General features: G+C 35.1%; 1 protein-coding gene across 1 annotated transcript in view; it reads left to right on the forward strand.

Annotated features, from left to right (window-relative positions):
• The first annotated feature begins 1,590 nt into the window (after window positions 1-1,590).
• Window positions 1,591-15,262, forward strand: part of SLC35A1 (solute carrier family 35 member A1) — a 100,116-nt gene continuing 86,444 nt past the window's right edge. The window contains exons 1-4 of the mRNA XM_053710524.1: window positions 1,591-1,664; window positions 3,873-4,050; window positions 9,419-9,578; window positions 14,990-15,142. Of these exons, the coding sequence (XP_053566499.1) occupies window positions 1,652-1,664; window positions 3,873-4,050; window positions 9,419-9,578; window positions 14,990-15,142 (504 nt within the window). The 5' untranslated portion in view covers window positions 1,591-1,651. The remainder of the gene's footprint in view (window positions 1,665-3,872; window positions 4,051-9,418; window positions 9,579-14,989; window positions 15,143-15,262) is intronic.

Here is a 15,262-nt window from a genome sequence, read left to right on the forward strand (position 1 = left end):
ATACCTCAGACATGTATACTTGCTTTACTCCCACCAGAATAGCTGGGGTATCTCCATCATACTTAATTATGATGAATTTTACCATAGCCCACAACTTTATACACACTGATTGCACTTGTGTTACTGCACTGCTTATTATTTATTTATTTGTTTTTTTTAATAAAGGCCCCCTAGTAAAATATTATATAACATGAATGCCAGCTGATATATTAAGACAAGATGTGAGGAACAAATAAAAGAATTAAAAACACTGATTTAAGGCCACACTTCTGTTTCTGTGCTAAATTAACTATCTGCCTCTTGCCATTATTCAAGGAATGCTCAAAGGGACAGTCAAGTCCAAAATAAACTTTCATGATTCAAATAGGGCACGTCGTTTTAAACAACTTGCCAATTTACTTTTATCACCAATTTTGCTTTGTTCGCATGGTATTCTTAGTTGAAATCTAAACCTACGAGGTTCATATGCTAATTTCTAAGCCCTTCAAGGCCGCCTCTTCTCTCAGGGCATTTTGACAGTTTTTCACCACTAGAGGGCATTAGTTCACATGTGTGATATATATATAACATTGAGCTCACGCATGTGAAGTTACCTAGGAGTCAGTACTGATTGGCTAAAATGCAAGTCTGTCAAAAGAACTATAATAAGGGGGAAGTTTGCAGAGGCTTAGAAATAAGGTAATTACAGAGGTAAAACGTGTATTAAAATAACAGTGTTGGTTATGCAAAACTGGGGAATAGGTAATAAAGGGATTATCTATATTTTTAAACAACAACAATTCTGGTGTAGACTGTCCCTTTAAAAGGCATGCAGTAACTAAAATGTAGCATTATTTATAAATCACGATGGTAAATCCTAGCGTTTGTGAAAACGCTAGAATTTACCATTGGAACAAATAAAGGGGAAGTATAAAATACTTCATGACTAAAAGTGCCCTTTATTTGTTCCAATGGTAAATCCTAGCGTTTCACAAACCTAGATTTTACCATCACTAAAGTAAACCCTTTATACTTGACCTTCGGCATTCTGCTTTACCTGCCTGTCCTAGATAACAAAATGAGTATAAATAGTTGAACTGTATTTGCCTAATATAAAGAGATTTGAATTAGTTACTTTATCTGTATGCGTGTGTTGTAAAGAATGCTAAGTGTAATTGTGCGATTTGCTAATTTAATCGAGCTTCTTGGGCGTATCAGACATAGCCCGTGCCTCACTATATGACACTTATATTTCGCAATCCCGTACAAATATGCAAAGTAACCTCTAGCTCCTAGTAATAATACGTATGTGTTTATCATAGAAATGTATTTGGGGAAACATGTTAAATAATTCAATAGGTTTCAGCATTTAGCTTCATGATCTATGTAAATTTGCAAGAATGCATCCGGAAATACGATACTTCAGTATTACTATCACTGGAGCTAATGAACACAGGGCTTATCGCGTACTACACGCTGCTATGTTGTCATGGCGACACAAGCTTGTGAATGATTGGATTGGATATATGACATCAGCCCGGGAGCTTCCGGGTTCATGCCATTAGCTGATTCCGTCTATTTAATTGGTTGTCTAGCGCTATTTCGGATGACGTTAGTTCCGAGTCCGGTAGCTTTCAGGATACTAAGAGCAGCGATCTGATAAGCTGTAACTATGGCGCCCAGAGGTAAGTTTAATAAATCTGGAACATTTTAATGTATTTACTGAATGATGTTTTATATAGCGTAGCCATGCGAATGGCATTACAGAGGAACTTCTGTTTTAAAAAAATGCATAGATTAAGTCCTGCTCAGGAGCTTTTTTTGCATTGCCTTTTATTAGCAGCACACAGTGAGCCAATCAGGAGCAGCATATACACATATTTAGCAGCATATTCACATATTTAGCAGCATATACACATATTTGCCAAGCACCGACTGGGATATCTGTGATGCCTTAGTTCATTTCAATTTCAAGCAGAAGCATTTTGGCAATTACAATGTAAACATGCTTGTTTGTTGTGGAGCATACTTACATATACTTCCATATATTTTGTGCTCCCAGATTTACATTTCACAGCGGCTTAGATTGTGGTAGCTTATGTCGTGCCAGCGTATACAAGAAATGCATCACCACCTGCACACTGAGCACTTATGGATATGCTAGTAGTGTGCTCCATAAGTCAAGTTCACAGTAAAACATTATCATTAAAGCAGTGATATGCTTTATTAAAGGGGCATTCAACACTTTGAGATGGTGATATAAAATGATCAATCGTGTATATAAAACATTTCTGCAATATACTTTCATTATTTATTTTGTTCCCTTTTTGTGTAATTCTATTCTGAAATTGTGATCTTTTTAGTTCCTGTTATAAATGGAAGTGTAGAACTCTGTTATATTCCACACAGCCATTAGCTTGCACTCTAGTGACCTATTTATAACTGCCCCAATTGGCTACAGCAGAGAAGGTAACACAAGTTATACATGGTAACTCCTATTGTTTTATAGACACTGAAACTTTACACTTTTTTTTGTCAATATTTAAACAATGTATTCAACTTTAACAAATAAATCTACATGCTATTTTCAGGCTTATCTTTTATTTGACTGCATCATTCTATCAAACATTGATTTAGTGTTTAAAGGGACATGAAACCCAAACATTTTCTTTCATGATTCAGATAGAGAATACAATTTTAAACAACTTTCTAAGTTGTTTTTATTCTCTAATTTGTTTAATTCTCTTGGTATCATTTGTTGAAGGAGCAGCAATGCACTACTGTTTTCTAACTGAACACATGGATGAGCCAATGACAATTGTTATATTTCTGCAGCCACCAATCAGCAGCTAGAACTTAGGTTATTTGCTGCTCCTGAGCCTACCTAGATAAACCTTTCAGCAAAGAATGACAAGAGAAGGAAGCAAATTAAATAATAGAAGTGAATTGGAAAGTTGTTTAAAATAGTATTCTCTATCTGAATCATGAAAGAAACATTTTGGGTTTAGTGTCCTGAAAGTCAAAATTAATCTTGCATGATCCAGACAGAGCATGTCATTTTAAGACACTTTTAAATTCACTTGTATTTTCAAATGTTCTTTGTTCTCTTGGTATCCCTTGTTAAAAAAGTATACACACATATCCTACACTAGTGGGGGCTATTTGCTGATTGGTGCAAACACAGATTTGTCTCTTATGATTGGCTAACTAGATGTGTTCAGCTAGCGGCCAGTAGTACAATGCCGTTCCTTCAGCAAAGGACAACAAGAGAATGAAGCAAATTTGATAAAAGAAGTAAATTGGAAAGTTGTTTAAAATGGTATGTTCTATCCAAATCAGGAAAGAAAATATTAGTTTCCTGTCCCTTTAAGTAAAACACAAAATTCTAGTAAAAGCTATTTAAAGACTGCTTTTAATCAAAATTTGAACTGAACTAATGTGCATTTCCATTTTTTGTTCAGGAATGTCAAGTTAAGACCAACATTTAATTTTCTGTGGCTCTCTTTATAAGACAAAAAAGAAAGGGGCTTTCTTTCAAAAAAACAAAAGCACACATATTATTGTATGCGTTTTTGTGGAAGCTGTGCATTTATAAAGACAAATGCATCATGTGCACACAAAATACAGATGCCCATTCTGTGTTCCAGAGAGAAAATATCTTACTAAGCATTCATACAAATAACAATTCCTATTTGGTTTGTGTGTGCACGCAAAACATACTGTGGATATGAAAATCAAAATTGTAGGCTCTTATCTGAATCATGAAAGCTTATTTTGACTTCAATGTCCCTTTAAGCCTTACCAGATCATTCAGAGCAAGCCTTGCTATGGAATGTGTGTTTTAATGTTAATTACCCTGTGTTTTACTTCATTATTTTGTGATTTCTCCCCAGAAAATGTCAGTCTGCTCTTCAAGTTGTACTGTTTGCTGGTTATGACTTTGGTTGCAGCAGCATACACTGTACTGCTGCGTTATACAAGGACAGTACAAACGGATATGTACTTTTCAACCACTGCAGTCTGTATCACTGAAGTTATAAAATTGGTTCTAAGTGTATGTATTTTGGCAAAGTAAGTGTCCTTTTTAATTAAATATAAGAGCACTGTTTAAATATTTTAAAAAAACATTTTTAATTATTTTTTTTTTAATTTAAAGCTGTTTTGTTCATCATTTCACTAATAGAAGCTCATTAACTAGTACAGGAACATATGTTTAAAAAAAACAAAACAAACACCTCCAAAAAATGAACATGCCTAATGTCCCTTTAAGAATAAACAATAGATTGAACTTATAAAAACATATATTCTCTACTGCTAAATAATGTTTCTTTACACCTCCAAATTAGTATTTGTTTATCTCGTTTGTTTAGATTGTCACATAGATATTGTATTTTTGAATAGCAGAATCCATTAGGACGTTTAATTACTTTATCAGTGCTCCCTATTCCAGTTTTTGTTTTTTTCTTGTATTTTACTGGGATGAATTCTTTCATTAGGTGCTCTGCACATTTATACGTGTATTTGTTGTGTCAGGTTCTGGCTTGTTACGTAGACTACTAGACATGAGTATTATCTTCTATAAGCTTAACCTTAAAGGGTCTTATAACGCAAAAATAACATGCTCATTCATTGGAGCATATAAGTTAGTGAGCCTAAATAACTAAACACATATGTAAAGTCAGACTCTAGAGCTACAATACTTAAAGGGACACTGAACCCAAATTTTTTCTTTTGTGATTCAAATAGAGCATGACATTTTAATCAACTTTCTAATTTTCTCCTATTAAATTTTCTTCATTCTCTTGGTATCTTTATTTGAAATGCAAGAATGTAAGTTTAGATGCCGGCCAATTTTTGGTAAACAACCTGGGTTGTTCTTGCTGATTGGTGGATAAATTCATCTACCAATAAAAAGTGCTGTCCAGAGTCCTGAACAAAAAAAGCTTAGATTCCTTTTTCAAATTAATCTAGCAAGAGAACGAAGAAAAAATTGATTATAGGAGTAAATTAGAAAGTTGCTTAAAATGTCATGCTCTATCTGAATCACAAAAGAAAAAAATTTGGGTTCAGTGTCCCTTTAAAGGGATATTAAACCCACATTTTTTTCTTTCATGATTCAGATAGAGCATGCAACTTTTTTTTCTTCGTTCTCTTGGTATCTCTATTTGAAAAAGTAGGAATATAAGCTAAGGAGCCATCCCATTTTTGGTTAGTGCTTGCTTGATTTGCGAATTTATTTAGCCACCAATAAGCAAGTGCAATCCAGGTCCTGAACCAGAAATGGGCAGACTCTTAAGCTTTACATTCCTGCTTTTCAAATAAAGATACAAGAGAAGGAATACAAATTTATAATAGGAGTAAATTAGAAAGTTGCTTTAAATTACATGCTCTCTCTGAATCATGAACGTTTTTTATTTTGACTTTAGTGTCCATTTTAAAGCACCCGAGTAGGACACATCCAGGGATTTGCAGGTTGATAAGACTGGCCATGCCTTGCTTAATAGCTCCAAGGCTTGTGGCTCTGGTGCATGACTTTACCCACTTTGCGTGGGTTTTACACCGTAATCTGAAATTACTAATGAATTAGACTGGTCAGCTCAGTGCAGAAAAAGAAAGATGTAGAAAAAGATTTTGTATGATCAAAGTCCTTTGAATATAAATATATTCTGTTAATAATTGTACTTTAAGGAATTAAAAGTAAATAATAAGCGAAAAATAAACCATTTTGATTGGTTGATCTCTCTGTTTTAAACTCATTGGGGCCAATTTATCAATGTCTGTCCGATATGATACGCTGTAGCGTATTTATCAATGTCTGTCCGATATGATATGCTGTAGCGTGTTTATCAATGTCTGTCCAATGATACGCTGTAGCGTATTTATCAATGTCTGTCCAATATGATACGCTGTAGCGTATTTATCAATGTCTGTCCGATATGATACGCTGTAGCGTATTTATCAGTGTCTGTCTGATATGATACGCTGTAGCGTATTTATCAATGTCTGTCCGATATGATACGCTGTAGCGTATTTATCAATGTCTGTCCAATGATACGCTGTAGCGTATTTATCAATGTCTGTCCGATATGATACGCTGTAGTGTATTTATCAATGTCTGTCCGATATGATACGCTGTAGCGTATTTATCAATGTCTGTCCGATATGATACGCTGTAGCGTATTTATCAATGTCTGTCCGATATGATACGCTGTAGCGTATTTATCAATGTCTGTCCGATATGATACGCTGTAGCGTATTTATCAATGTCTGTCCGATATGATACGCTGTAGCGTATATATCAATGTCTGTCCGATATGATACGCTGTAGCGTATATATCAATGTCTGTCCGATATGATACGCTGTAGCGTATTTATCAATGTCTGTCCGATATGATACGCTGTAGCGTATTTATCAATGTCTGTCCGATATGATACGCTGTAGCGTATTTATCAATGTCTGTCCGATATGATACGCTGTAGCGTATTTATCAATGTCTGTCCGATATGATACGCTGTAGCGTATTTATCAGTGTCTGACAGACCTCGCTAAATGCAGAACTGCTTGTGCAATGCCGCCCTCTGCAGAATCGCGGCCAATTGGCCGCTAGCAGGGGGTGTCAATCGGCCCATTCGGAGCTTGATAAATTGGCCCCATTGTGTTTACCAAGCATTGCCTTAGAAGTTTTTGCTGATGTAAAGCCATGAAAGAAAAACAAACCATTTGTGCACACTTTTTTATTTCTAGTTTCCATGTTTACTCTTAAGGTGTGGTGCACAGACAGCATGTGAAGTAAAAGGTGAAATCCTTACCAAACTATTTATTGAAATGAAATGGAAAATGTATTTGAAAGTAAAGTAGCTGTTCCATTGTTTTTAAAGAGACAATAATGGCTCCAGTGAGTGGTAAAAGATGTGCACTCTCAGAAATATGATTCCACTGTATATCTGTAGTATTCAAAATCAATTCACACTCTGGAAGAATAAAAAATATCTAGATGCATGAAGTGCTTGTGGATTTTTATAAAGTATACATATTATTATATTGTCAGTTTATTTTTTAGGCATCTGTTCATTATGAACAATATGTTCTTATAATGCCAAATATAGCCGTAACATTTCATGTTTTATTTTATTGTGAAATTTCTATTAATAAAAGCACAATAAAATCCTAACTAATTGGCTGTTCAAAATCTTTAAATGGATAGTAAACCCCAATTTTTTTTAGGATTCAGATAGAACATACAATTATAAACAACTTTCCAATTTACTTCTATTGTCAAATTTACTTCCTTCTCATGTTATCCATTGCTGAAGGGACAACATTGCACTACTGGCAACTAACTGAAAACATCTAGTTATCCAATCAGAAGAGACAAATGTGTACAGGCACCAATTAGCAGCAGCTCCCACTAGTGTATGATATGTGCATATTCATTTTTTAACAACGGATACTAAGAGAACGAAGCACTTTTGAAAATAGAAGTTAATAAAAGTGTCTTAAAATTGCTCTATCTGAATCATGCAAGTTTAATTTTGACTTTCCTATCCCTTTAAACTGGAAGTGGCACATCAATTATAGAATATAGGGGCAAGTATTCAGTTTGCTCAAAATGATCATCAGCTGTAGGTAGTTTTTAGAGAGATACTAAACCCAAATTATTTCTTTCATGATTCGTATAGAGCATGCAATTTTAAGCAACTTTCTAATTTACTGCTTTTTATCAATTTTTCTTTGTTTTCTTGGGATCTTTATTTAAAAAAGCAGGAATGAAAGCTTTGCAGCCTGCCCATTTTAGGTATAGCACCTGGGTTGCACTTGTTGATTGGCTAAATGTAGCCACCAATCAGCAAGTGCTATCCCGGGTTCTGAACCAAAATTGGGCTGGCTCTAAAGCTTTCATTCCTGCTTTTCCAAATATAGATAGCAAAATAACGAAGAAAAATTGATAAAAGGAGTAAATTAGAAAGTTGCTTAAAATTGCATGCTGTATCTGAATCATTAAAGACATAATTTGGGATTAGTATCCCTATCCTTTAAGTGTTCACTATAAATCTTTGTTTAGAACATCTGTGCAATACAGTGTATTAGAAACAAAACACTCATGTATGAAAGTACCTTTTCTATTGGGGAATTAATACTATTACAAGTGATAGCTATCGGCTCTGGTACGGTTTTAAGCTATGACCTAGGATTGAGTTTGGTGCAATAAATAGCTTATGTCCTGCCTTGAGGATAAACAAGTGTAATGGGCAAGCCAAATAGTGTTGTTGATTAATTTTGTACGGTCACAATCTGTGTCTTTTAGTAAAAAGAATACTATTAAAAGCTTGTGCAAATGTCTGATGCTAGGTATTTTATTTTAGCATATTACAAATAAAATCTAATGCTAAACATGGCTACCTTTTTTTTATTCTATGACACCCCTGCCCTCATTTGTGGCAATTTCAGCATCCATGTTGACAATTCCACTACCCCCGGGGGTGCTTTTCTAGTTTATCTTCTTAGATGGCCTGTGACAAAGTGCTCTTTTTCCTTTTCACCAAGATGGGCAACTACTTGATCTTTTCTTTAGTCTCTGATGTTCTGTTCCACAGTTTATTAATGCTCATTATATGGAGCAATGCTATACCCACTAGTCTTCTAACTTCTGGTATCGCTACCAAATTTCACAGTAATATAAAATCTTTACTCACATCTTCTTTCAAAGTGTCTGGCCCCTTTTTTTCCCCCCACCATCTCCACATTCCTCTTTTTTTCTGCCCTGAGCATTTTGTCTCCCAATACAATTCTGCACTAACCTTAGCCCTTGACAAAGTGGCCTTTCCTAGTATACTTGCATATTGTTCACTCATCTCCAGTCGTGGCATATCCAGCTGGAACGCTAATACAAAAAATGTCCATTTACTAAAATGTCTAAAAGTTGGCAGTTCACAAGACACAACCAAGATTCTAGTCCGCTTATCATATCCCACCTTAATTACTACAGCTCCATAGTTTCTAGTCTCCCAAACTGATGTAGTTAGTGTGTTGCTACCTCGGCCATGTTTTCCTGGACACTTATGAGTTACACATGCTGTAGGGTGGGCAGGCAGGAACCTGTATTGTTCTGTTCATCAGCACTATCCATGTGAGGCCCTGCTTACCCGAAAGCATTTGTAACTCATAAGTGTCCAGGAAAACATGGCCAAGGTGCCAACCCTATATGTAGCCCATGCATGCCTCTGACATTTTTTTATTTTATTTTAACTGTGTTTGTTGTCCACCTCATAGTTCTTCAGTTCATGTCCCGATTACCCACTAACAGTACTTGTTTTCAGTATACCTAACCACATCAATTGTAGTTAACAAACATGTTCTAGTCCATGTTAAGTCCAGTAATTTGGACTAGGACTGGACAACACTGTAGTATTCAATTCTCTTTTTTTCTTTAAATTGTAGAGAAACAGGAAGTCTAAGTAGATTGGTGACCTCTTTAAAGGAGAATGTATTGGGAAGCCCAGTGGAGATGATTAAACTTAGTGTGCCCTCTCTTGTGTATGCTCTGCAAAATAATATGGCTTTTCTGGCCTTGAGTAATCTGGATGCAGCAGTTTACCAGGTAAGTAATGACCTTTTATGCATCATAAACTGCGCAAAGGGCAGGTAGCTATGTACCTCCTCCAGGTATTCTAAATATTTTTGTTTACTATAATAGATAATTGTATAGAAAAGTTGTAAGTCTGCTAAGTCTTTCTGGTTTACATTGTTTTCCATTAATTATAATATTATTAGTTGAAATTTAATGATGTATGTACCTGCCAAGAAAAATAGCACATTTTGAAGGAAAAAAATTAAAAATAAAATAGGCAAAGTTTAAAGGGACAGTATACACTCATTTTCATATAACTGCATGTAATAGACACTACTATAAAGAATAAGATGCACAGATACTGATATAAAAATCCAGTATAAAACTGTTTAAAAACTTACTTAGAAGCTCTCAGTTTAGCTCTGTTGAAAAGGTAGCTGGAAAGCCCACTGCAAGTGGCAAATAAGACACTCCCCCTCCCCCTTCTTTTGCATATAAAAAGACCCTTTACACAAACAGGAGCAAGCTGGAGTAGGTATCTGATGGTATTCTCATAAAACTTTGGGGCTTGGTTTGGAGCCTGAAAATCAGAGCAATGTAATTTAAAAAAAAGGAAAACTATACATTTAAAAAACAAAAAAAAAAAACTTTATGGGCTATATAAATCGTCTACAAAACATTTATGCAAAGAAAAAAAAGTGTATAATGGAAACAGAAGGAGAGAGGGGGAAGGAAAGAGAGAGACAAAAAAAACCAAACCACCATAAATGTTTACTCTTATTAATACCCAAAATTGCATCCATCTTACTTCATATGAGAGAGTACACAAAAAAAACCACTGTATATAAAACAGTAAAAAATTAAAATTCCTCCAGGCTTATTTCTCATTTTTACCCATATGCTTTTCCAAGAACAGATTAACCTCTGCAACCTCCGTAAACAATTTATTCCCTTCTTTTGTTTGCACGTTAAAGGTACTATAAAAATGTTTTTCTATTAATGTTTTCAATTATTATTTTTTTACCAGCTGCAGAGTATAAAATGTATGAGATTTGCTTTTTTTAAGGCTTATTTGTGCATATGAATTAGCCGATTTTGTGTTTTGAAGCCACAACCTAATAAAATGGGTTGAGCTTGTAGATATAATCAGATCTCATTACTTTATCACATTGTGTACATATACCTGCTTATTTATCTTATATTTGTTCATAAACCAATCACCAATACTTGGAGAGAACAATGGAAAATTAACATTTTATTACCTTATCTCTTCTATACCCACTGGGAGTGTAATTTCTTCTTCTGCCTGTGTTAACAGTTTGGCCTTGAGGCCAAAAACTTTCAGGATGGGTGGGGATACCACAGGCTAAATAAACTATTTCAAATGCCAATATAAGGGTAATGTAAATACTTGTAAACAATTTAATACACTCCAGCAGGTAAAGTGGATCATTAGGAAGAAATTAAAGAGAACATTTTTGAGTAAACTGTCCCTTTAATTCTTGCTGGGTATAGTAACCTCGCTCTACATCCTTCTTGGGTTAACCTAGTGCATAATGGTGCCATAATGCGCCTTTTGTTAGATGCTTCTATAGAGTAGTTATTAAACATTAATTTTTTTTCCCTTATGATCTCGTTATTTGCTTTCCTGTACGTACTCATGATTTTAACCTTGTCTTAAAAGTTTAAAAGTTTCATGATAACTGGCCTATTAATTCTTGTTCCATCAGTCGCCTTCCTTTCTGGGCCTATTTTATGTATTTGTTCAACCACTATTGCCTGTTCCTCGATTTTAATCTTAGGTATTATCATTAGTTCTGTTTCGGCAAATCTTTTAAGATCTTTTTCGATTATTTCCTCAGTTAAACCTATTTGTAAATTATTCCTCCTTGCCCTGTTTTCTAGATCATCTAGTTTTGCTTTCATAATTTCTATTTGTTCTGACATAGACTATGTAATCGGGTCTCTTTGTGTCTCCCTATCTTCTACGTCTGAAATTCTTTGTTCTGCGTGAGAAAGTCTAGCGGCGAATTGTTTAACCTCGTTTGCTAATGAGGTTATGTTATTTTGAATGAAATCAAATTTAGGTGTAAACAGTGCATCCAGTTGTTTTACTAAGTCCTCATTATTGGTGTTCTGTGTATTAACCCCTTCATTAAACCCAGCCAGGGTCTCTAGTGAGGATCTATTAAATTTTTTTCCCCCCCTGGTTTTTACTTCTAGAAGTCATATTTGGTGAATTTAATTTACTTTTAGTTATATATTTATCCATACAAAGAGTGAAGGAGAAATAGGGAAGTAGGTGAAATAGCAACTATACATATACCTAGTGTTAATAATACCCAGTATTGTGTTTTATTTAGTGTATATCTCTAGTGTTGGCCCTAGAGGCACTCCCCCCCCCTTTCTTTTTCTTCTCCCCTTTCTTTTTCTTCCTTTGCCCTTCCCTTTCCTTTTTTTAAATTGCAGAACAATATAGACGTTTTATGCTCAGTTTAGCCCTTTATAACCTGCTGAGCAAGTATATATACCCAGCTATTATGTTAAAATTAAGTACCACCAATATGAGGGCTTGGAACTATAGTTTCTAGGTCTACCAGTTAAGGTAATCTTATCTTATTCAATAGTAATCACTATTATATCTCAGCAATAATTACTCTTGCCTAGCAGTTTGAAATCATATTCACTTTCTTTATAATCTTATCTAAAACTCTTGACGCTCTGTTTCTGCTGCACACCTCTGTCCCTTCACTGGCTTCCCATTCACAGCAGATTTAAATTCAAAATTCTCACCCTGACCTACAAAGCTCTCACCAATGTTGCCAATGTTGCCCCACCCTACCTGTCCTCAATCATCAACAAATATACTCCAGCCCGCCCCTAAGATCCAACAATGACCTGCTTTTTGCATCCTCTGCCATCACCTCCTCTCATGCTCCACTACAGGACTTCTCTCGTGCGACACCAACCCTCTGGAACGCACTTCCTCGAGCTGACAGACTTTCCCCTAACCTCTCCTTTTTTAAATGTTCCCTAAAGACCTTTTTTGTTCAGGGAAGCTCATCACCCAACTCATTAACAAATTAACTTCACTTAACTAATAGTTGCCCTCATCTATCTCCTCACTAATATCATTCTCACCTTTGCAGTTCCCATCTCCTGTTTCCCATCCTCCTACCAATCTAGATTGTAAGTTCCCACGGGAATAGGGTCCTCAATTCCCCCTGTATTTGTCTGTAAAATTTTGTCTTATTGTTTCTCCATTGTACTTTTATCCTTGTACTCATGGGCAGCACTGTGGAATCTGTTGGTGCTTTAGAAATGAAGAATAATAATTTATATACTCTCTAGAAATTATATTATTTGACAAGGGAGCTGCAGGCTTATTCATTGCATAAATATAGAACCACTTATATATATCCGTATTCAGATAGTTAGATGTATCTGTGACAAAAACCAATTAGGAACAGTTCACTCCCAAACCAAAATCAGTAAATGGCCTTATTTTCAACTGTTTGGGGCCAGTTTCCAGATCTTAGACATCAGCATATAAACTTATTTTCTGATATTCAAATAATACACATGCATATATATCCCAATCAGATTTTTAACTATGCATATTAATCCTCTAAATTAATAGCTCCAAACATTTAAAGCCTGCTCAAATACCTATATAGGCCCAGTTTTCCTACTTGGAAAAAACAGCAACAAAAATAAGGCTTGGAACTGTTATATCTATGCTTTGTCAAATATTATGGTCTTATTTTAAACTTCAATGACCATTCACATTTCCTGTCATGACTTGCTCTAAACATGTGCATGTTACCTATCTAGATATCTCTTTAAAGGGACATTAAATACTTTAAGATGGTAATATAAAATGATAAATTGTATATATTAAAAAGACCTTTGCATTCAACTTTTATTATTTATTTTGTCCTTTTTTTTTTTTTTTTTTTTTCTGTAATGCCATTCTGAAATTGTGAGCTTTCCAGTTCCTGTTAGAAGTGGAAGTGCAATATACTGCTATATTCCACACAACCATTGGCTGCACACGCTAGAGACCTATGTTTAACTGTCCCTAATTGGCCACAGCAGGGAAGGTAACCTAAGTTACAACATGGCAGCTCCCATTGTTTTATAGAGACTATAACTTTACACTTATTTTGTCTATATTTAAACAGATAATTATACTTTAAAAAAGACATGTACATGTTATTCTTAGATTAATCTTTTAATTGAATGCAACATTCTATCTAGCATTTGTTTAGTGTTTAATGTCCCTCTAATAAAGAATAACATGAGAATGAAGCAAATTTGATTATAGAAGTAAATTGGAAGCCTTTTTAAAATTGCATTCTTTATCTGAATCAAGTTTTGGGTTTCATGTCCCTTTTAAAAAGTGTATATTTTAATCCTTGAGGTTTGTTTCTTGAGGCTCCTACCTTCATTAGCCCCAGATATGTGATTAAGCTAGATAGTCTACAGTAAGCCAAATTATGAACAGGATGTTAATGCACTTTTCTGCGCATCAGGAGCACAATAACTTGTGCAGGAAACTTTCTGATTTAGTGGTGTCTGAGTGAGCCGTGTGCATGCTCCATCCCTTAAAGGGACATGAAACCCAAGTTATTTTCTTCTTTCATTATTCAGCTAGAGCATGTGATTTTTAAACAACTTTCAAATTTTAATTCTATTTAGTTTGTTTTGTTCTTTTGCTATCCTTTGTTGCAAAGGTTACCTAGGTAGACTCGGTAGCTGCTAATTGGTTGCCGCACATATATGCCTCATGTTATTGGCTCACCCAGTGCATTCAGCTTGCTCCCAGTAGTGCATTATTGCTTTTTTCAACAGAACATTACAAGGGTATGATGCAAATAAGATAATTGAAGTAAATTGGAAAGTTCCTTAAATTGTATTCTGTCTGAGTTATGAAAGGAAAAATGTTGGGTTTCATGTCCCTTTAACTACTGCCGTGCTGGTCAGTGAAAATCCAGCAGGCCAATAATTGTATGTGATTTTATGTGGTAGAGGGCAGCATGTTGGGTAAAATAGATTCACCTTAATTAGTTGTTCACATCATATGAAGCCTAGTTGTCCAACCTTTATGTTTCCTAAAAATCTATTCTTCCATATAAAAAGACTATTTTCACAAGATAAGCTTCACAAAGCCTGCTGTTTTATACTTCCTGTGTGGTTTGAATGTTCACATTTCTGTGTTGTAGAAGTAACCTCTATTTAGTGCGTCTGGGACTTCTGATCTGTTTATATAAAGTAGATAAGCCACTCTAATCTTTAGCAATACAGTGTTACTGGGGCAGTTTATATCAGAAACATGAGCCTCTCAGATATAGACCGGTATGCCGTACAGTAGAGTGACACAGTATTCACTTGCTGTACTCTGCAACCATTATACAACTTTTATTTAACTTTTTCTACAGGTAACATATCAGCTGAAAATTCCATGTACAGCCTTATGCACTGTGCTGATGCTCCATCGCTCACTCAGCAAACTGCAGTGGTTCTCGGTGTTCATGTTGTGTGGAGGGGTGACACTGGTCCAGTATAATCCGGGAGAGACCGCTAAAGTACAAGTAAGGTTAATCATTCATTTCTTGAATGTTGTCCTAATATCTGTCTAGGCAATGAAATCCATTTTAGCTGTAATCTGAGCTATAAGCACCAGCATGATACATTAACAAAGTCTTACATGA

This window comes from Bombina bombina, chromosome 4 (genome assembly GCF_027579735.1).
Source record: "Bombina bombina isolate aBomBom1 chromosome 4, aBomBom1.pri, whole genome shotgun sequence".
NCBI lineage: Eukaryota > Metazoa > Chordata > Amphibia > Anura > Bombinatoridae > Bombina > Bombina bombina.